General features: G+C 48.1%; 1 protein-coding gene across 3 annotated transcripts in view; it reads right to left on the reverse strand.

Moving 5' to 3' along the window:
* Window positions 1–20798, reverse strand: part of LOC311623470 (complement C3-like) — a gene marked incomplete at its 3' end in the record, with an annotated part of 113448 nt that overhangs the window by 27441 nt on the left and 65209 nt on the right. The window contains exons 36-41 of one of the 3 annotated variants that reach the window (XM_084885506.1): window positions 10860–10965; window positions 10558–10647; window positions 10261–10344; window positions 9470–9553; window positions 9244–9379; window positions 8963–9153 (exon numbers count right to left, since the gene is read on the reverse strand). In XM_084885506.1, the coding sequence (XP_084741632.1) occupies window positions 9012–9153; window positions 9244–9379; window positions 9470–9553; window positions 10261–10344; window positions 10558–10647; window positions 10860–10965 (642 nt within the window). Of the gene's footprint in view, window positions 1–8962; window positions 9154–9243; window positions 9380–9469; window positions 9554–10260; window positions 10345–10557; window positions 10648–10859; window positions 10966–20798 lie in introns of those variants that run through there. The other 2 variants (XM_084885505.1, XM_084885504.1) reach the window with 2 other exon arrangements.

Genomic DNA, 20798 nt, shown 5'->3' on the forward strand with positions numbered 1-20798 from the left:
CTGTCATCTGAGAAGGAAAGAGAAGGCGAGCTGACCCTCAGAAACTGAATGTACAGAGAACTGTGTATGTGAAAAGGTGCTGGCTTAATCTTGGCACACTGAAAGGGAAAGCCGGGCCAAGATTGTTGCTGGTTTACTTCTGGCACGGGGAGAGGGCAGACAGCTAACATGCGGCTGGCTTTCTTGTTCGAGAGTAAAACAGAATCACTCTGTTGCTCTGATAGATGGCCTAAGTCAGGGAAAGGCAGACTGTCAGGCAGTGGGCAGAGATCTCTCGGAGGTGTGTGAAGCCAGAGGCCATTACTGCTGGACTTGGGGAGAAGCAGATGAAAAAACACAACTTTTCTAACCACCCCGAGACTCCGCCCAATCTAAGCTGAGCACAGAAGCTCTCCCAGAGGCTGGCTTTCTCTAAGGAGGGACTGACCAGAATCCAAAGCTTGTCTATGCCTTTACCAAAGAGGTGCGTTTGCCTGCAACCAATCTTGCGAGACTCACTGAGAACCGGACTTTTCTAAGGCGAGACTGACAGGGAACTAAAGATTGTCTGTGCCACCCCAAGACTCTGCCCCATCCAAGCAGAGTACAGAAGCCCTCCTAGCTGAGACACTGCTGATCCTCAGCCAATTGGCTTGGAAATCAACGCTTCCCAGTGATACCAACAATAAGCAAGGCTTAACAATAGGACTGCACACAGAGTCAACATAGGGCTACACCAAGACTGTCCACCACAGGTAACTGGGAAGGCTATGCTACTAGGCTCTACCAGAAAACCTAGCACACAAAACTATTCCATCAAATCAGGAAAACAACTAAAATGCAGACAAGAGGCAGGACACAAAGGAAGGAGATGGAGGAAAAGAAAAGAATGGACATTGAGTTTTAAACTACAGTTAAAAGGCTTTTCAAGAATATCCTAAAAAAGCCGATAAAATAAATGAGACCTATGAGGATATGAAAAGGGATCAACTAGAAATAAAGAAAACATTGTCTGAAATAAAAATGTTTTAGGACAGAGTCCTAAAAACAGACTGGAGGATCGCAAGAATCAAGACAAAGATTTGGAACACAAAGAGCCAGAGGACACTCCTTTGCAGAAGTAAGAAGATAAGAGAATCAAGAAAGTTGAAGATAGTGTAAGAAACCTCTGGGACAATTTCAAGCAAACCAAATCAGAATTATGGGGATCCCAGAAGAAGAGAGAGAGCAAGACACCGATAGAGTACTGGAAGAAATAGTGACAGAAAACTTCCCCACCTGGGGAAAGAAATAGACTTACAAGTCCAGGAAGTGCACAGAACCCCAAAGAAAAGGAATCCAAAGAGGACCACACCAAGACACATCGTAATTAAAATGCCAAGAGCAAAAGACAAAGAGAGAATATTAAAAGCAGCAAGAGCAATGCAGGTAGTTACCTATAAAGGAGCACCCATACAATTGTCAGCTGATTTCTCAACAGAAACCATGCAGGCCAGACGAGGATGGCAAGAAATATTCAAGGTGATGAATAGCAAGAACCTACAGCCAAAAATACTTTACCCAGCAAAGCTATCACTCAGATTCAAAGGCCAGATAAAGAGCTTCACAAATAAAAAAAAACTAAAGGAGTTCATAACTGCCAAACCAGAATTATATGAATTGCTGAAGGGGGTTATTTAGGAAGAGGAAGAAGATAAAAATAAAAATTATGAACAACAAATACGTAACTATTAACAAGTGAAACTAGAAACCAAGGGAATTAAAAAATCTGATGAATATTAAGTGGTGAATATAATAGAATCAAGGGTATGGGAGGGGAGTGGACTGATAATTCTCGGGGAAAAGGGAAGTGGGGGTGTGGGAAGATACTGAACAAAAACTGTGCACCTATGGATGAGGACAGTGGGGGATAGGGAAAGGACAGAGGTGGGGTGGGAACCTGGTGGAGGGGAGCAATTGGGGGGGCGGTGAGGGAGAGGAACACATTTGTAATAATCTGAACAATAAAGATTTTTTTTAAAATGGCAGTGGAATGAAAACATGCTCAAAGTCAAGGGAAGGCAAGGGCCTGCTGCCAAAGCTGCCACCGAGTGCTTTGCTATGTGCAAACCCGTCTCTCCCTGCAGCCCCGGTTGTGTTTGACTCACTGCTATTAGCCAAGGTACGAGCCTAAGATGGTGAAGGGAAGACACTCTCACTGAACCAAAGAGCTGAAAGCGGCCCAGGACTTTCAGACCCTCCTAGAGAAGAGGAAACTGACCTAACCCTGTTGGGTTGGGAAGACCACATATTAAGCTTAAAGACTACAGCTTTCTGGACAGGTATCCAAGGCCAGTTGTATAGGGGTTAAACTGCCTGTGCACAGCAAAACAGCTTTCTCCCATGACAGAATGCATTTTAGGGATATTGGACAGACTGTGTTTGCAGCTAGAGGGAATGGCACACAAGCCCTGACAGTGGCTTGCAGAGAACTGTGCAAGGTGACTCCCCTGCTACACGCCCAGGTACTGGTTTTAGCCAAGAGCATACGTAAGCCTCCATGGCATTAGAGCAATATCCGATATGATGGACTTGGCTAATGCCTTCTTCTCATGAATATGGCTCCAAAGAGTCAATTTTGCTTTGTGTAGGAAGATCCAAATGGACTTCAGTCACCTCCTTGAGATGTTTGTGTCATGTCTGGTAGCAGAAAAATTGACTACCTAATATGGCCACAGAACCAATATTATATACACTTCATTATGTTAATACTAGAGACCAGGTGCACAAAATTCGTGCACAGGGTGGGTGTCCCTCAGCCCAGTCTGCACCCTCTCCAATCTGGGACCCTTGAGGGATGTTTGACCGCCCTTTCAGGCTCCATCCCACCGGGCAGTTGGACATCCCTCTCATAATCCAGGACTGCTGGCTCCCAACTCTCCTGCTTCTGCCTGATTGCCCCGAACCGCTTCTGCCTGCCAGCCTGATCACCCCCTAACCACTCCCCTGCCAGCTGGATAGACACCTAACTACTCCTTGGCCAGCCCAATTGCCCTTAATTGTCTTCCCCTGCCAGTCTGATCACCTCTAGCTGTCCTCCCCTGCAGGCCTGGTCACCCCAACTGCCCTCCCTTGTTGGCCCAGTCACCCCTAACTGCCTTCCCCTGCAGGCTTCCCCACCCCAAACAGTCCTCCCCTGCAGGCCTGGTTGCCCCCAACTGCCCTCCCCTGCAGGTATGGGTCCCCCCATAACTGTGCTCCACTGCAGGCCTGGTCTCCCCCAACTGCCCTCCCCTGCTGGCCTGTGTCTTCCCACAACAGCCCTCCTCTAATGGCCCATTCATCCCTAACTGCCCTCTCTGTAGGCCTGGTCTCTTCCCAACTGCTCTTCCCTACAGGCCTGAGTCCCCCCACAACCGTGCTCCACTGCAGGCATGGTCCCCCTCCAACTGCCCTCCCCTGCAGGTCTGTTCCCCCCTCCCAACTACCCTCACCTGCAGGCCTATTCCCCACAACTGCCCTCCCTTGCTGGCCTGGTCACCCCTAACTGCCCACAACTGCCCTCCTCTGCAGGCCATCTTGTGACAGCCATCTTGTGTCCACATGGGGGCAGCCTTCTTGACCACATGGGGGAAGCCATTTTGTGTCTTGGAGTGATGGTCAATTTGCATATTACTCTTTTATTAGATTGGATGTTGATTGATTCTCTTGCATATTTGAATGCAGTTGCCAGCAATTACTATAGGCCTGTACTGCTCTATGGACTTCAGTAGTTTTTGGGAGTAACTGCACGTGTCCAGTTTCCCACACTAATCCCATTGGTATGACGATGTTATGACTAATCCCATTGTTAGCTATCCTAGAAGCAGGTTACACATTTTAAATTTCTTCTTGCCACTTGAAGACAGTTACTGTTTGTTATGATACATTTAGAAAAATATTACTCTGAAGAGTCCATAGAAAGGACTGGCAAGGAAAATCAGAAGATCTTAAAGCAGGTCATATATTTTTCTCCTTATATAATTTCCCCAAAATTTAGCAATACTAAATCCTGATTCCTGGAGGGCTGGTTTCCAAAGCCGCATTAAAGGGGAACTGGTTCTGAGCTCCTGTAAACTACGCTCTTGCTCTTTTCCTGGCTGTGCCCAGAAGGAAGGGGTGGGGGGGAGGCACAGAGAAACAGTGCTTACCTGACCTCTGTCTGCTGCTATTGCAACAACTTTCTTTAGAAGAGGAGGGAGTACAAACAGACCTGCTTTTTCTCCAACATTGGGATTGAACTTCTGAAACTGGGGTGAAGTGCCAGCTTGAATTCCCCAGCCCCCAATTCTGCCCTTGTTCCCTCCCCAAACTCACACCTCACTTCCCGATATTGTTAGAGCCTTGAGCTTTCAGGCTTTGTGGCTGGACAGCTTTGACGAGTTCCTGGCCTGGCCTCTGTCTCCCTGCTAGGCCTGGGTCCTCCTTTCTCAGAGCCTCAGTGAATCCATCTGAAGGATGACATGAGACTGATGACAGTCCCTACTGTTCAGACAATTAAAGGAACTGAGAAGCCTCTGAACTAGGGAGAGGGGGGCGGGGAGTGTGCAGTGAGGCACCCATTGGGAGGGCAGAGGGAACAGGAGGGAGGCTTCTTGACTTTTGGGTGAAGTTTGGGAGGGAGAGGGGTGTCAAGAAAAGTCGGAGGGAGGGGGGTAGGGAAGGTGGCTTGTGAGGGAACTTCCTCCTTGCCCAGCATTCAGGTACTGAGGGTGGTGGAGCCAGGCTGCCTGAGGACCTAGGTGGTCAACTGGGGATGAACTTTTACTAGCAAAGTACCTGTTATTTACCTGAAATGTGAATTTAACTGGGCGCCCTGTGTTTTGCCTGACAACGCTAGCTGGGATGCAAGGAGAGAAGAGGAAGAAAGAGGGGAGACCTGGGATACCCCCCAACACTTGCCTGGTTGCAGTAATCTCCCTGCTGCAGCCCATTGTTTCCCCACAGGCACTGCCAGGTCTGGAAATATTAAGAAGCCCCCCTCGCTCCTGGCCCCCATTTCCAAGAAGAGCTACACAGCTTTCTGAGAATTTTTCTTCTCAATACACAGCCAGTCCTCTCCTACCACCATGCAGCCCGGTGTTCCCCTCACCCCACACACCCCATTCATTACTCATTAACTCATAGGTAACCTTGACCTGATTAAATTAACCCATCTGCCCCATGGCTCCTTCCCCCATGCTTTCATGCACACTCAGCAGAGGCCTGGGCACCAGGAACCCGCATCCTGGGAGGACATGGTGGGCAGATTTTGATTCTAGCTTTGACTTCTCCCAGCCTGTTCCTGATCTGCACACTGGACATTCACAATCATGTACCTCTGCTCAGGGCATCCGGCAAGCAGAATTAGCATAGCACCCTGCATGTAGTGACTGCTGGATGAGCCTGAAACACTTATGTAATTTTGGTTATATCTCCTCCTCTTCCCTCTTGCCTGATGTCTTTGATAGCCCAACAGGCCTCCCAGCCAGGGTCCTCCCTTCCTCCTTCTCCCTCACCTCTGTGTCCAGCCCTCACCAATCCCTGGACTGTGTCTCTGAGCCCGTCCCTTCTCTTCACTCTGTGCTCCTTGGCTTCCCTGCTGTAGACTCCCCTCTTGCAGTTCATCTACATCACATTCACTAGGGCTTTTTCCCTAGAACACACCTTTGTATTCCCTCTGCAAAGTTATGATGTATAATGCATGAAGACCTGCCACCAACAGCAAATGTCTCCATGAAGTTCAGCTGGCAGCATCTTGCCTCTTTCATGCATCTGGTTTATTTCACATGCCATCGGTGTTATTTATAGCCCCATGTTATGAATGAAAAAACTGAGGGCTTTGGCACTTGCCCAAGATACTCTGTTGGGATTTGAACCAAGGCAGCTGGACTCCAGAGCTTGTGCCCCTAAACTCTGTGAATTTCTGACTTGCTGCTGTAACAAATGACCACAAGTGAGGTAGCTTAAAACAACATCTATTTATTATCTCACTGGTGGCTCAGTGTGGGAAATCACACCTAGTATGTCTCCCGCCGCCCGCTGTGGAAACTGAGGAGAGAGACAAAGAGTTACTCCATGTATCTCTTGGTGACCGGTCACACATGCAGCTCTGCCCATGCACACATGCCTACCTCATACTGCAGCCTCCTCCTGATGGGTGGTTACTGTGTGATGGCATGACAACTATTTGCATATTATCTCTTTATTATACAGGATAGTTCTGGAATTGAGAGGTTGGGAGGGCTAGTTCCATCCAGAGGCTATAGGGGAGAATCTGTTCCCTGCGATTTCCAGCTTCTGGAAGCTGCCTGTGTTCCTTGACTCATGACTCCTTTCTCCTTTCAAGCACATACTCCAGGCTGATTCCATCATCACATCTCATTCTCTGACACTCATCTTGCCTCCTTATCAAGACCCTTGTGATGACATAAGGCCCACCTGAAGAATCCTATATAATAAAAGCCTAATATGCTAAGTGTCTGGTTGACCAGTCAGGCAATCAGCCAATCAAAGTATAATATGCTAATGATAAGCTAAGGCCACTCAACCACTTGCTATGACATGCACTGACCACAAGGGGCAGACACTCTGACTGGTAGGTTAGCTTGCTGATGGGGTCCCGCCAATTGGGACTGATCAAGATGGGCCAGATATGCCCATGGTCCCTCCCTGTCTGGCTAACCTCCCTTGTCTCTCCTGATCCTAATGGTGCAACCAACGGGGTCCCTCAGCCTGGCCTGTGCCCTATCACAATTTGGGATCCCTTAGGGGATGTCAGAGAGCCGGTTTTGGCCAGATCCTGCATATCAGGCTGAGGGACCCCACTGGTGCACGAAATCAAGCACTGGGCCTCTACTAGTCTAGAATAAGCCCCAATCTAAGACCCTTAACCTAATCATCTCTGCAAAGTGTCTTCTGTCATGAAATGTGACGTATTCACAGATTCTGGGATTAAGATGTGGACATCTTTGGGGAGCCATGACTCTGCCTACCCGGAGTGCATGTGGGTAAAGCATAGACCCTGTATGGCATGTTCCTTCCAACGTGAAACTCTTCCCTGACGCCTATGGGTCCTAGCACAAAGTCCCCAGTGTGTCTGCCTGTCTTTAGGTTCCTGCCAGCTGCTCTTGTCCTCCCACTGACCCCTGCCAACTTGTACCAGGACTTGCAGGCTATTCTGGGCTTCTCCACCTTGCTCACCCAACTTCCTCATGCTGCAATGCCTTCCCACTCCCCTCTTTGGCTAGGCTATTTACTCAGCTGGGCCCAGTTACACTTGTTTCTGTCTACAGGAAGCCTGGACCCCAGTAGGTTCCATACCCCTGTCCCATGCCTGTGGCCCCCACTGGCCCTTTGGCAAGAAAAATAAGATAGGCCCTGGGGCTCTTGGGGAAAGGGTGTGAATGAGTGGGGACAGTGGTGTGTGTGTGTGGGACACTGAGTCAGCCCCAGCAACTGTAATGATGAGTCCTGGGCAGGAATTTTTCTCTTGGCTGCCGGCCCAGGCTAGAGAAAAAGCCGTGATTGCTCTGCGAGTCCCCTGAGGGTGATGGGGGGGCCAGGAAGGGAGGGTGTGGTGTGTGTCTGCTGCTTCTTCGGATGCTAGGAGGAGGCCGGCTTGTGGTATTTAGGGCTAAGTGAGGCCTCGGATGCTGGCTGCGGGGACTCCCCTAGATCTTTTCATCCCACCCATGAGGCTGGGTCCCCACTTTTAGGCTGTTGTGTGTTTTTTTCCATGGGATTTTTGGTTTTCATTGTCAAGCACATACTTGGACCCTCCTGGTTTATAGCTGCTACAACTGCCCTCTCCCTAGTTTATACCTTTGGCCCTTGATACCCCACTTCAATGTACAAATTGTCCCTCTACCCAGCGGACACCCCACCCCCCATAACTCTCTCATATTTCATGTCTTTGACCCTTTTCTCAGCTTGCCCTTGACTCCTGTGCCCCCATACTTGTATGAGACCTTGATTTCTGCATGCACCTCCCTCTGTGTGATAGACTGTGAGCCCAGAAAGCTGGGGGTGGGGGGAAGACACATGGGATTCCCTGTATCCTCAGCCCCATCCTAGGTACTGGGCATGGGATGCAGGGGCTGTGGAAGACCCTGGGGGTAGGAGGGGTCTAGCCTTCTGGCTCACAGCCTAATGATCCCTCCCTGTGCTTCATTCCCACCCTCAACAGTCTTTGAGGATCTAGAGACTAGAAGAGGCCTTTGGAGTCCCAGTTTCACTTTGCAACCAGTAGTTCCACTCAGCCTGGTGGTTGTCATCCCCATTCTCCTTGCCCCTCAGTTCTGGTGATGCTATGACCTCAACAGCCCCAGCACTCTTTCCTCAACTGCTGACTCATGCCTTCCCCTCACTCCCTCAGGCTCCCCCCAGCAGATATATCACCCTGCCTGCTCCTAACCCCCCCCTCCTGGGCACAGCCACCCCACTGGGTCCTCCAGAAGCATTGAGGAGTCTGCTCAGGCCCATCTAGATAGTGGTGACTGGGAGGTGAGCTTAGAGAACAAAAGGGAATGCAGGTGAGAATGCCATTGGAGATAGGGAGCTGTGAATGAGGAATTTGTGAACAAGTGAGGATGCAGGTGAAAATATAAGTAAAGATACAGGTAAGTTTTTGGACAGACATGTAGGTGGGGGGCCAGGTGAGATGCAAAAAAAAAAAAAAAAAAAAAAAAAAAAAAAAGCAGGTGGATGCAGTCAAGGATGCAGGGAAGAGAGGAGGAAAAGATTCAGATGAGAATGTGGAAAAAATTCAGGTGAAGATGCAGTAAGAAGGCAAGTAAGCAAGTAAGTGAGAACCCTGGTGATGGGGCAGGGAGCTTCAGGTGAGGATGCTGAGGGATCAGTGCACAGTGAGAATGCAAATGAGATTCTTGGGGATTTCAAGTAAGGACTGAGCTGAGATGCAGGTGAGGCAGTTAGGGAACAGGCTGTCTCTTTTCTTCTAGTAAAGACTTCAAACTGTGGGAGATCACATGAAATACAACTGAGGCTTTATTGGGAGGAGGGGCATATGGGGGTCAGTTAGAACAGCCAAAGACAATCATGTCCTCTGTGAAGCTGGCCAGATCCATGCACAGCTTCTTGTTCTCATCGTCTTGGCATTCGTCCTCTTCAGGCCACAGCTCTATCCAGGTGTCCTTCCCAATGATGTACTTGATGCTGGGGAGGAGGACACATGGCAGGTCAGGAGGGGTCCTGGAAGTGTGTGGGACGGGGGGCGAGCACACAATGTGCAGGGTGAGCACTCACTTGGATTTCTCTCCCCACAGGTCCGAGGACAAGCCCCATATGAGGTACTGTTTCCCCTCCTGCATCCTCAGGGCTGCTCTGCACTTGACATGACTGATGAACCTGCGCTCCTGTTCAGGCTGAACCTCATCGGTGCCTGAAGGGGAGATAAGGACGCTGAGCTGGGGTGGAGAAGGCAGGAGAAGGGAGGGGAAGGTGGCAAGACAGAAGGCAGCCCAGGGCTGACCTGATTTGATGGTCTGCTTGATGACCATTATGTATTCATCAAAATCATCCGACAGCTCCTTCCTGAGCAGGCTGGTTTTGTACACTGCGGGGGGAGGGGAGGTGGAATAGGGGCAAAGAAGGGCCAGCATGAATCATGGGCAGGCTAGACAGCAGGGCACCCTATCTATAAGGCATCTGGGCACATGGCTTCCCAAGCAGCCACTCAGGGTCATACAACCACCATCTCACATAGTCACCCACAGCCATGTGCACAGTTACAGCTGCCCACAACTCATCCCATACACAAGGACAGTTACTCCTGTCCACTGTCGCCCACAACCACCATCTCTTACACACTGCCACATATGGTCACAGTAACTCACGACCATGTCTCACACTTAGTCACCTACAGCTATGCACACAATTATGGCCACTCACAATTCATCATTATACAGGGACAGCTATGCCTATCCACTGTCCCCATCACACAATCATGCCTATTTACAGCCACACTCTCAGAGACATACAGAACCGCATCTTTTCACAACAACCATTTTTCACACTCTTGCACATACCCAGCCCAGTCATAATCATGGTTTCCCAGCAACCATGGCCTTTAAAAACACACACACTAGTCACCCACAGCCATAGCCTAAAACACATGAACCTGTGGCCACCCACAGCCAGTCACACACACAACGATGACCACACCTGCCATCACATTGTCTCACCCACACAACCACAGCCACACACACAGCATCACTCACACACAATCACACTTGCATGTGCGTCTCCCCACCCCCTCCTCACCATAGTCCACTCCTGGCTCGCAGGCCTTGTCCAGCCGGTCTTCTGGGGTGACCTGGACCTCTGAATCGTGCATGAAGCAGCTCTCTGCGGGGTGGGCAGGCAGGGGACATGATCTAAGCTCCACTTCTCACCCAGGGCCCGCCACCCATGGGTGTGATCAGCCCCAGGCCCATCCCTCTTGGTGTCCCCTGGGTGTGGGCTTTTGGGGCCACTTGCATCACCATCATGGAAAGGGGTGGGTTGAGGGAGCAGTATCAAGTGGGCTGGCCTGCCACTTCCTGGCACCTGTGCACCCACCCTCAGCACAGCGGCATGTTTCTTTGTGGCAGATTTTGCTCAGCAGTCCATCTTCCTTCTCCGGGTGGTAGAACCGGGTACAAGTCTCATCTGTGGGCAGACAGGGTGGGAGGCATCAGAGATCTAAGGACTCCACCCTAGACCATGCTGGTGGGGATCAGGTTTCCAACTCCAGTCCCTCAGACCTGGAGATTCTAAGTTCTAACCCTGGGACTCCCAGGTCCCCAATCACCAAGCCCTGGGACTCCCATCTTATAGGAATTTGGGACTCTCATACCCCAGGCCCAAAGTTGGCTTCTCACCCAGGTTGTAATAGGAGTACACCTTGACTGCCCCCGGCTGGATAAGCCCCACATTAAAGTACTTGTGAACTTTGAATGTTATACAGTCCTCTTGATCATGTGAGATCTGGAAAAAGGAGGAGGTAAGTCATGGACAACATGAGAGGGAGTCCAGCATATGGAGAAATGGGTGACCAAGGAAAGATCTGCATGGAGAGGATAGTGGGGGATGAAGAGTGGCAAAGGTTAATGAGCAGTTCAACAAATCTGTTTTCTTTTTCTCCAAGGCTCATGGCTAGATTACACTTTTCAGCCTCCCTTTCCATTTGGTCTGACCATGAAATTAAATTCTGGCCAATGGATTGCTATCTGTGCCCCTAAAAACATCCATGGCTATCAATACTGCACTGTGTATTTGAAAACTGCTAGGATAATAAATCTTAAAAGTTCTCACCACACATACACACACACACACACACACACACACACACACACACACACGTTATGAGTTGATACCTGTGTTAACTAATCTTACTTCAGTCATCATTTTCCAATATACATATATCCAATCATTGCATTGTATACCTTAAACTCACACAGTATTATATGCCAGTTATATCTCAATAAAGTTGAAAAAATAAATGAGAAAGAAAAAAAAAGCAAGAATGGAAGGAAGACAGACATGCATGTATGTATATGTGATAGACATGTATATTTCGAGGAAATTCCTAACACTTAATGAATCTAAGTAAAGGGTATATAGAACTTTTTATATTATTCTACAATTGCTCAGTAAGGTTGGGATACCATAAAAATTTAAAGTATAAAAATGAAATATAAATTGATTTAAAAAAGAAAAACATCTCATGCACAACCAATCCTCTTTTATTCTAGAAGGAATGGATTAAGCAGAGGATTGTAAGACAAAGACCAATAGAGAAGGAAAAGGCCAACGACCTATGGGTCAAGATTCCAATGTAAGCCTCACCTTGTTCAGGTAGATGATGAGGGTGTTCTTGTTGGAGAAGGCCTTGTTGTCCAACTCGAACTTCGAGATGTACCTGTCAGTGCTATTGGCCAGCTGGAGGAGTGAAGAGTTTGTGAAAATCCCTTCCTTCCCTCAGCCTCTTCCAGACCCCAGGCTCCTTCCCAATAATCATAGCCCCTGAGCCCAGGATTTTCACACCTGCTTGAGGTCATTAGTGTCAGGAGCAAAGCCAGTCATCATGGATATATCCAGGATGGACATAGTGGCATCTTGGTCTCCCAGGTACCTGGATGGGGCAGGGAGAGAGGGTTTAAGTCCCAAGTGGGGTTAGCCGTGGGGGGGGGGGCGGTCAGTGTCTGACAAGGGGGCCTGATCAGTGATTGAGGATTCTGGTTCCCACACAGCAGCACAGAGGATGTCAGATCTTAGGAAACACCCTCCCAAGGGGAATAAAGGAAAGGTGTGTGATGGTTAAGGTGACAAACTGCTCAGCCTCTGATGCCCAACTACATGGGTTCACATCCCAGCTCTATGTGACATTTGATGAGTCACTTCAACTCTTTGGGCTCCAGTTCTTCTGGAAAATGAAGACAAGAGTACAGGCAGGTCTCACTGCATGATTCCATTATCTTGGTCTAGTTCAATAATACCAGTCCCTAGGCAACATAGTCTAATCCCAATACTACAATATATTAATGAGTAAATGCCTAAGGGACAAAGCTAGTTGCCAGTTCTTCAGTCTACCTATCACTATGTAAGCAAATGAGCATTACAATCAATAACCAATCACATCACTTCTTTCAAAGTCTGTCAGTGATGGGTCACTAAGCACCCATCATTCAAGAATGTGTGTGGCTGTGTTACTTCCTTCTTACTCAATAAAAAAACAAAAAACAAAAAAAAACGAAACAAAAAAGCCCAACAACAACAACAACAACAAAAAAAAAACCATGTGAGATTTTACAAAAATGGACAATTGAAAGGGAATCGCCAGCAAAGATGGAAGGGCAGCACAGAAATGACAGTGGTAACACCGAGAGTGAAATTTCAGCAGCACCTAAATGGAGCCAGAGAAGGAACAGCAGATGGTGGGAATGTGCACCTGCTGCCCTTGGAGAGAGCACCATGGGGCCAGAGGCACTTAGTGAAGGCAATGGCATCAACATTAATAAGAAAGTGGTTGTGGCCAAAAATGATGTACTAGAGGAAGAACACTTCCCCAGTGAAGGAACTCTTAAATACCTGTTGACATTGAAAGAACAGAGGATTATATGTGGAAAGTTGCCCTAAACTTAGAAGGGAACACGACACTTTACAGCGTCACAGAGCAGATGCTGCCTCCATATCGTAAGTGCTACAGAGAAGAAAGGAGGCACTGTTCAAACCACAGGGCTTTGGATAAGTGCATCACAAAAATCAAAACCAACTTCACTCTCAATGTTCTGACATGTTACTTTTTACTTGATTTCAGAGAGGAAGGGAGAGGTAAGATAGATGAGAGAGAATAATTGATTTGTTAACTCCTGATGGTCCCCAACTGGGGGAGTTGTGCAACCCAATTATGTGCCCTTGATTGGAATCTAAGCTGGGACCCTTTAATCTACAGGCTAAAGCTCTATCCACTGAGCCAAACTAGGTAAGGCACAATGTTCTGACATTTTAAATTACAGTGCAGTAAAAAAAAAAAAAAAACACTTGTCTTACGTTTACTTTTCATTACATTATACTTTTATAACTGCTTATATGAGAGTTTTCAATGTTATAATAATAGAAAATAATGTAAGCCTGGCCAGTGTGGCACAACCAGAAAGTCAAAGTTCGACTCCCAGAAGGAGCATAAGCTCTGGTGGAGGTCTCTATCCCCAGTAGAGGGTGTACCGGAGGCAGCCAATCAATGATTCACATCATTGATGTTTCTATCTCTCTCCCCCTCTCCCATCCTCTCTGAAAGAAATAAAATTAAAAAATAATAGTAATGTAGAATTCCTATAACACTTGTAATCTCCCTCATTGATTATCAACATCACTTTTCACAGTCTCAGCTTATGTGGTCACGGCTAGTCACATACCACCATGCCGTGCTGTCTACTTCTCAGAGAGTGCTCAGCACAGTACTACGCACACAACACATTCCCAGAGAGTGGTGGGTACCTCGGATGTTATTTACAGGAAGTCTTGCTAGAGAGAGGGATGAATGAGATGCACACCAGTGACCCATCTCTTACCTGGCACAGATGTTGAGTAACATGGTGCTATTGGCATCCTGAGGCTTCTTCGCTAGAAACATAGAAGACAGAAGGATGGAGGGCTGAGTCCTGATTCAGGAGTGGGGCATACACTACAGTGGCAGTGGGTGAAGGGTGACGGATAGGGTCTTTATTCTTTCTACCTTCAGGGTCTGGTTGTAGTTTAACCCTGAGGCTGAACTTATTGCAAGGGGCTCCTCCTTTGATCTTGGCTTGGTAAGATGTCACCACCTGGAGAGATAGGAGGGGAGATGAGGTGTCAGCAAACTTGACTTGGGAAGGAGATGGTCCCTCTGGGGCAGCAGGGCTGAGAGAAGATGGTGAGCAAAGCAGGTGTGGGCTCCGGTCCTTACCGACAATGTGCCTTGTCCTTTCCCTTTAGCTGTTACTGTGAACTTCTCATTTTGCTTGGTCTGCAGGAAGTGGGGAGAGAAGAGAAGTTGTTAGGAGCCAGCCTTCCCCTGGATGCAATGGTCATCTTCCCTCCTTCCTGCCTCCTGCAGACTCTGACTGCCATGGAGGATGATAGTGATGAGAGTTTGGCCAAGGAGCTGTACCGTTTCTGATCGCAGGAGGCTAGCAGATTCCCAGAGGATGCGGTGTGTGACTGGGGAGCTGCGGCTGGGCAGGTTAATGGACACATCCAGATTCAGATCCTCATGGTCAGGGACATCTCTCTGGTATTGGGCCAAGGCTTGGAACACCATGAAAGTGGCCTAGAACCCATAAGAGACTGATTTGAGAGACTGAGAAAGCGGTCAGAACCTGCTGAAGGATGAAAAGTTTCAGATTCGAGCTGGGCCACTGAGACTGAGACCTACAATGCACCAGAGGGGTTGAGGATAAGAATGGGGGTTGTTACATACTGAGGACATATTCTAGAACTCTCTCAGTGAGAGAGGCTCAGTCTAGGGCTTGCTGGCACTAAGACTGAGACCAGAGGGCACCACGCTAAGACTGGGAGTCATTAGACAGTGAGGACATCTCGTAGAAGTCGCCAAGGGACAGAGGCTTACACCAGAGTGTGGAGACACTGAGCATGTCTAGATCCACAAGAAAGTGCAGGTGTAAGACTGGAGGTCTAATATGCCTAGCCCATGGACACTGGCAATAAGGTAGTGAAGACTTGGGGGTGGGTGGTAGGGGCTGAGAGGAGAATGGGATGGGGTGTGGGGAGAATATGTGTAATCCTATAAAAAATAAAAGTATATTAAATAATTAATTAAATAATTAAATAAATAAATAAAACCATGCTAGCAGCTGCTACAAAAAAAAAAAAAAGAGGAAAAAGAAAAAAAAAAGATCGAAAGTTTAACAACACTGAGAATGTGGTCTAGACCCATCCAGAGAATAGAGTCTAACAAAGGGTTCATAGATATTGAGAATATATCTAGAAAATATTTGTGAGAAATAATAAAATTGGAACCCGGGGACAACTAAGCATATAATCTAGAATCCAAAATGACAATGAGCCCTGACCAAGTGCCTCAGTTGGTTGGATCATTGTCTCATGCATCAAAAGCTTGCAGATTCCATCCCCAGTCAGGGCACATACCGGATGCAATCCATTGATGTTTCTTTCTCATATCAATGTTTATTTTTTTTTCTCTCTCCATTTCTCTCTCAAATCAAAGAACATATCCTTGGATGAGGATTTTTATCAAAATCTGAGCATTCCACTGGAGACAAAGGGATCAAACTGAAGCCTGAGTTGCTAGACTTGAGGTTGCTAAAACCATGGTCTAGAACCCAGCAGGGAGAGATGCAGGCTTTGATAATACACTAGCAAACTGAGTACATGGTCTAGAACCCACAGTGAGATTAGGTAACACTGGGATCCTCATGGAACTGAGTGCATGATCTAAACCCACCAGAGGGAGAGATGGACCTGATGATTCCCTATAATAACTGAGAATTGGTCTAGAACCCACCAGTGGAACGGAATAAGATGGGAGGCCTGGTGGAACCAGAAATATGGTCTAGAACCCATCAGAGAGAAGCTCACCTCTGTACCTGGGTCTTGAGACCGTCATCTGGACACCAGGAAGGAAGGGGGGCTCAAAACATAGCTTAGGGAATCTAGAAGTTAGTCTAGAATCCATAGACAGATTTGTAACAAAAACCTGATTTCTCAACTTCAATCCAATCAACTGCCTCTCTTTGTCTCAGCATCTTACCTGGGAGGCCAGACGAGCTACAGGAGGTAAGGATGCATTTGCCTGGGGGATGTAGAACCACTTGCCTGGGTAGAGCCATAGCCACCTCCATAGTATCTCTGCTCATTGAGCCAGTGCACGACAGGACGTACAGAGTCAAAGTCTTTGAGCAGCAGCAGAGCCAACAGGGCATAGGATGTGGCCTCCACACTGTGGAGCCTTTGCCCAGGCTCCTCCCAGCGGTTCTTATCTATAAGAGAGAACAGCAGCCCCCATGATCACTGCTCTGTCCAGCCTGGAAATAGTTCAGAGAAAGCTCAGGAAAAAGACTTGTAGGAGACCACGTCGTGTTCAGGTGTCTTGGCTGATATTTGTGACTTTAAGTCTGTTGGTTCCTGCCTTACTCTCTTCCCTCACCAACCTGAACTGAAGCCCCTCTGACCTATGGGAGCTGATTCCCTAAGTTTGCCATGCTCATTCTTGCTTCTGAGACTTTGCATATCCCACTCTCCCATCTTGGAGCACCTTTTCCTCCACCTACCACTGGCTAATTCTTACCCACCTGCACAATGCAGCTTCAATGGCACCCAAAACAGAGTAAAACCCTTCCTTCTGTCTCTGAAAGCATCCTGTGCTTCTCCTGTCCCAGCACTATGATGCTCTACAGAAATCTATTAACTCGTTTCTTTCCTCATCTGGAATGTGAGGCCATGATGGCAGAGGCTGTGCCATATTCACGGTGAAGTCCCAAGTGCCTAAGAAATTACCCATGACAGAGACAGTCACCAGGAACCATTCCCTCCTCTTCCTGGGCACAGAGTTGGACTATATCTCCCAGAGGCCTTTGCAGGTAGGAATGGCCACATAACTGAGCTCTGGCTAATGGAAGGTGCAGAGTCCCCTTCCATGTCTGGTCTACCTCCTTTGCACAGTCTTCCTGCTTTAAGAGAAGGGATTCTGAGGCCCTGAGGTGGCAGAGCCATGAGAAGATAGAGCCTGGATCCCTGCATCACTGTATAGAGGAGAGCTGTCTACCAACTTGGGACACCCATTCTGCGCTATTTCTTATACAGCAAGATACCAACTTCTGTGTGTAAAACTACTTCAGTACATACTCAGATATGTTACAAAAGTGAGCATAAACCTGATAAGGTGTCATCATTTGAACCAGTGATTCAGTGCTCACTACGTGCTACTTATTGTGCTAAAATTCCTAAGTCATTCTCTTAGCTAATCCTAATAAACCTTAAAATAATGGCAATGTTATTAATAATACTAAAGGCAATAACAACATCAGTGACAGATCTCTTACTATGTGCTAGACCTTCTTCTACCTGTGTTGATCATTTATTCTTTACACCAATCTTGTGATGTTGGTATCATTTCATACACAATATTCATAGAAGTTAAGTGGAGTGTACAAGATCACACAATGAGAATGTGGCTGAGGGTGATTTGATTTTGAACTTGAATCTGTCCGATGTCAGAGCCCATGTCCTTACTTCTGTGTCATAGCAAGTACTCAAAGATACTTGTTGAATGATGCACCTTTCGTGTCATTTACAAAGAGGACTTTTCACACCCAGACCCACTCATCCCAGGTCAGCTTGGAGCCATGCAGCCCTGTTTAAGATGGCCACCCTCACCCCCAGCCATGTATCTCTCTTTACACCGCTAGGCTGCCTCTCACCTCTGGCTGCTTTCAGAAATGTGTCAAGGAGAGGGCCCTCCAGCTGGCCCAGCTGGGCCAGGGCATAGCCAGCAATGGCCACAGCATATGGTCTCTTCAAGTTCCTGTAGCGCGCTTGAAGGAAGTTTCCAGCCTTATTGACGCTGCCCCCAAGGCTCTATGAGAAAAAGATTGGGCACTCTGGTCAGGTGGGCATTGCTGCCCCAAAGAGCTGGCAAGGATCACATAATCACCACTTCCTCGGCACAATGTTTCTGGCTTTTTTACATATTTGTATTGGATCAGTCTATCTTCATGGGTTCCCCAGACAGGTTAGCCACTAGGCACTGCTGTCACTGAGTATCTATCATGTTCCTGGTGCAGTCTGTATACCAATGGTGTGCTAGTAAATATTTCATAACCAGTTGTGTAGTCAGGGCAAGAGGTAGAGGATAGGGGAGCTGGTTTATTGAGTGCCAGTGACTGCGGTGTAAATACCTCTGCCATGTCCAATTTCTAGCTACCAGTGTGACAAACCTTATCCCAGAGTGGGAAAGAGATGCCTCAGATAGACACCCAGGGTTAGCACACCACCGGGCCACCTATTATCTAATTGCCATCATCACTGTAACTAACACTTACAGTCACATATCCACTCATTTGACCTCAGAATCCTATGACGTAGGTTTTATTTTCATCATCATCCCTACTGCACACCTGAGAATACTGAGACCCTTGAGATGAGGTGTGGAGGCAGATCTGCTTTGTAGAGTTTGCTGATTTTTATAGTGTAAATACAACCATGGCTGATTTCAACCTACCAGCATGGAGTCACTGACTGTAGAACTGGAAGTGATTATGTACTATGCCCACCTTATAGGTCCAACAGATGTAAATAACCTCAAGAGCATGGATAATGAGATAAGGAGAAAAGGTATTAAAATAATTAAGAAATGATGAGTTGTGAGGGTTTACTACCTTTGCTGTTGTCTTGTTGTTTTCTTATTAATTGATTTTTAGGGAGAGGTGGGGGAGGGGGTCACAATGGCTGTGCCTAGAAAGGAGAGGGGGGGGGGAAGGAGGTCACACTTACGTTGACCTGTCCCTTGCAAATATCTTTAGCCTCCTGTAGTGCGATGAGAACGAAGGCTGTGAGGGACACATCTTTCTCCTCTGCATGCCTGTAGCCACCCTAGAGTATGGAGCAGGAAGTAAGGATGGGGTCACCCGTGTGTCCCTCATGCCACCCCCTCCCCACACCTGTAGGATCAGTGGGGCTGGGCAGCACAGGGGTTGGTCTCTCCCCAGTGTCTCACAGGGGGGCCATGCTCTAGTAGTCATTCATTCACTCACTCATTCTGTAAATGTTGCTGGTGTTGTGGGTAAGATGGCCCCAGCCCTCATAGAGCTCCCCATCTCATAGGGAGACAGGCATGAGCCAACCAGCTCCTCAGCAGATAGATCATTACAAACTGATGAGTTCTGTGCAGTGAGAATGGATAGTGGGGGTATGTCTTGGTCAGGGCAGTTGGAAAGGTGTCCCTGAGGAATGACAGGTGGAGCCACAATCTGACGAGTGAGAAGGACTCAGCCCTCAAAGAGGGCAGTGGTAACATACCAGGCAGTGGGAACAGCATGTGCAAAGGCTCTGTGCCCGGGAGCAAGACGCCAGGCAGTACAGATGGAGTGTGGAGAGGGAAGGCTGTGAGGCTGGAAGCCCGAAAGGTCAAGCTGAAGCCGTGGTTTGCTCATTTGAGCACACGTCAGCATTACCTGGAGTCAGGGGTTATGAAAACCCCAATTCCTAGGCCCCACCCCCAAAGTTTCTGATTCATGCATCTGGGATTCAGCCCAAGAATGTCCATTTCTTTTTCTTTTTTTCTTTTTTTTAAATATATTTTATAGATTTTGTACAGAGAGAAAGGGAGAGAGAGAGAGAGTTAGAAACATCGATGAGAGAGAGTCATCGATCAGCTGCATCTTACACACCCCCTACTGGGGATATGCCCACAACCAAGGTACATGCTCTTGACCGGAATCGAACCCGGGACCCTTCAGTCCCCAAGCCAATGTTCTATGCGTTGAGCCAAACCGATCTTGGCAAGAATGTCCATTTCTAACCAACTTGCAGCTGATGCTGATGCTGTTGGCCTGGAGACCTGAGTTTGAGAACCACAATTCTAAGGACTTTTCAGGGTTCTTTTTCAAAGCAATATGGGGCGGGGAGTACCTTGGGAACCTTCATTTTGCACTGAACTCTGAGGTCTCTGGTTTTTGCAAAGGAGAAGTGACCATCGTGGCTTCTTTATTTCTCTGTCCATCCCACGCTGGGAATTGGGCAAATGGCAGATGGACCCTGTCTCCTATCCATGCTAGGGCACACATGCACTTCTCTCCCTGAGCCTGCCCTGAATCCCTGACTCTTACAGTCATTTCTGGCATTATCACAGGCCCATCCTCCTGGAAGACTCCATCAGGCCTCTGCTTCTCCAGGATCAGCCACTTGACAGCCCCACAGAGGACTTCGGAGTCAATGGCTATGAGGTTGGCAGCCAGAGAGAAGACCTTGACCACGTAGGCTGTCAGCCTGGGGGTGAGCACAGAGCATGAGCCAATTGGCTCTGGATCCAGAAACTGCCATCCCAGCCAAACAAGGAGCAAAGAGGGCCGGCCCTGCTCAGGTGTGCCCAGTTTCCCATGCCAGGTCTCAGGACCCAATGTTGCTTGTAGGCAGTGCTCAGTGATGGTAGGTCAGTCAGCTAATGGTCACCTTGACTCTGAAGGGGGAGGAGCACAGAGGCACAGGGCAGTGTGGGGGAGGTCAGCCTAGATCACCACAGGCCAGGGCCCAGGCCCTGCTGAGGGAGTGCAGGGCCAAGGATGGGCAGGCTCACCAGGTGC

The sequence above is a fragment of the Pipistrellus hanaki genome, assembly GCF_964339955.1.
Source record: "Pipistrellus hanaki genome assembly, chromosome: 5".
In the NCBI taxonomy this organism is placed as follows: Eukaryota; Metazoa; Chordata; class Mammalia; order Chiroptera; family Vespertilionidae; genus Pipistrellus; species Pipistrellus hanaki.